The 2486-nt window shown below is 45.9% G+C and overlaps 1 protein-coding gene across 1 annotated transcript; it reads right to left on the reverse strand.

The window, feature by feature from the left end:
- Nucleotides 1-307: 307 nt before the first annotated feature.
- On the reverse strand, nucleotides 308-1468 carry htr1d (5-hydroxytryptamine (serotonin) receptor 1D, G protein-coupled; the record flags this gene model as incomplete). Its single annotated transcript, XM_079528207.1, has 1 exon — nucleotides 308-1468. One exon carries the CDS (start codon nucleotides 1466-1468, stop codon nucleotides 308-310), a length of 1161 nt encoding a protein of 386 aa, XP_079384333.1.
- Nucleotides 1469-2486: the final 1018 nt, after the last annotated feature.

Genomic DNA, 2486 nt, shown 5'->3' on the forward strand with positions numbered 1-2486 from the left:
AGAGTTGTTTCACGAATGTCCAATGTGGAGAAAAAATACATTTCAAATACCTTTGACGATGTGCATACATCTTAACATGAACATTTCACGTCACAGCGATACCAATATCTAAGCCCATCCATTTGTCATGATTTCTTAATATATTAGCCTATATATAAATGTTTTCATGGACACAAATAGATATCTCTATATTTATATATACATTCGTCATCCTTTTTGTGCTCCATCTTTATCACTCAGTTCATCTTAAAATTGCCCAAACTCCTCTGAAAGATGCCAGTTCAATAGCAGTCTGATTGCAAAGTTTTCAATAACACCTTTTGAACTTGATGAGCTTTTGGAAGGCTTGTTTGAACTCATCGTTGAATGCAGTGTAGATGACAGGATTGATGAGGGAGTTCAGGTAACCCAGCCAGGTGAAGGCATCAAAAAGTAGTGGGTCAAACCAGCACGACTCGTGGCAGATGCTCACGACCAATGTATACACGAAGAATGGCAGCCAGCAAACAATGAATGCTCCCAGGATGATGCCCAGTGTCTTGGTTGCTTTCCTTTCTCTTGCTGCACACAGGCGTTTCCTTTCCACCATGCTGTCTGCCAGCTTCACTTTCACACTGTTCACGAATAGAGGTGAGCCTCCTCCGGCTCCTCCTGGCCCGCTCACCAGGCCAGGGTGTAGGTGCGCTTCCTGGTTGGAGGCAGAAGTGAGAGAACACAGAGAAGAGCCGGCAGATGTCTGGATAAGCTGTGCTGTGGTGAAGCGTTTCCCGGAGGATGCTGGAGTCTTAAAGATGCGCGAGCGGGCAGCCACGTAGATCCGCCCATAGAGGATGATGAGGAGGACTGTGGGGACATAGAAGGCGCCAAAGGTGGAGTACAGCGTGTAAAAAAGCTGATCTGTGTTCACCATGCACTCTGATAGTTCCTCATGGGCTAAGGCTTGTCGCCAGAATAGTGGAGGCATAGAAATCGATATAGAGATCACCCACACAACACCAACCATGATTGCTGCCCGGCGCATCGTGCGGCGTTTTGAGTACTCCAGGGCATCTGTAATGGCCCAGTAACGGTCCAGTGCAATCACACAGAGGTGCAAGATGGAAGCCGTACAGAAGGTGATGTCAGATGATAGCCATATGTCACAAACTATCTGTCCCAGCGACCAGGTCTTGCTTACAGTGTAGACAATACTTATTGGCATAACTAGGATCGATACCAGCAAGTCAGTCACAGCCAGCGAACCAATTAGGAAATTGGCAGGGGTATGGAGTTTCCTGGTGAGGAAGATGGTAGCTATGACGAAGGCATTGGACAAGACTGTCGCCAGGGTAACAATGGCCAGTAAGGCAGATAGGGAGATCTGAAGGCCCAGTAACGTGGTCTCGTCCCAGGGTGCAGGCGTAACGCTTTCAGGAATCTCTGTGGTGTTGGTGGTGTACAACTCCAGGGAACTGTTATCCAGCTCCATCTTGTCTCTGCCTCTTGGGCCCCCCTGTGTACAAGTTTTAGACAAGCCTCATTATCACCACCTCTGTACATGGACTAAGTCAGACTGACAGTCTATTCCTGCATGGCAGTGACGATGGTTTTATTAATTTGTGGTTTTCACGTGGTTCTATACGTAAGGTCTTCTATTAACGTTAATTTCAGTCCCAGAGATAAAGTGTTTCTTCATTTTCCGATCTTTGTACTCTAATGCAATTACCAAATGCCTAATTTCGTGATTTTCAGTCCAAAACTAATGACACTGTAATTGAAGCCGTATCATTGGCCCATTTTAGTGCACTACTATTGATTTATTGCGGTGGTCCTGCTTAAGCGATTGAGACTGGATTCTAATTTGTATTCAGCTACTGATTCTCTCTCCAACCAACGCTCTTATCTCATCACCAACCGGCAGCCTGCCAGCAAGGACACCTTCCTATCTATCAGCAGCTGCAATAGTCCGTTCCTTTTCAATAACTCTGTGCTGGACAGCTGCAATCCACATGGAGATGAGGACTGAAGATACACAGGTTGGAATGTTCACTTTCTATCTTTCTAAAGGCAACACAAGCTGTTCTAAATTCAGATTGTGGCTCGTGAGGGATCTACAAAGCTACTTTAGCGGATCACAGCAGCAAACATTGTGAGAGACCCTTAAAATCGTTAAGAGCCCTGACATGGTTTGCCAGTATAGGTGACTGAAATGAGGAAATAATCAGCAGTGTTGGAGGTCTCCAGCAACCCAAAGTGTTCCGTATGCCAGATGCCAGAAGATCAGCCAAAATAGGTGCTTGTCTTCTCTCAAAACGTCATGTTTCAGCTGCAGTGTCCAGGGGGGAATATTGGCAGGATTTGGTCTAGCAGGTCAAATCTCTATCGAGCCTCTTCAGCGACCCCCTAGGCAAGATAGAACAGGAAAGAAAGCAAAGTGTCAGTTTTATACAAGTAATGTAACCTTATACATGTACAGCCACACACATGCATGCACACACACACACACA

Source organism: Electrona antarctica, assembly GCF_951216825.1.
Source record: "Electrona antarctica genome assembly, chromosome: 18".
Lineage (NCBI taxonomy): Eukaryota > Metazoa > Chordata > Actinopteri > Myctophiformes > Myctophidae > Electrona > Electrona antarctica.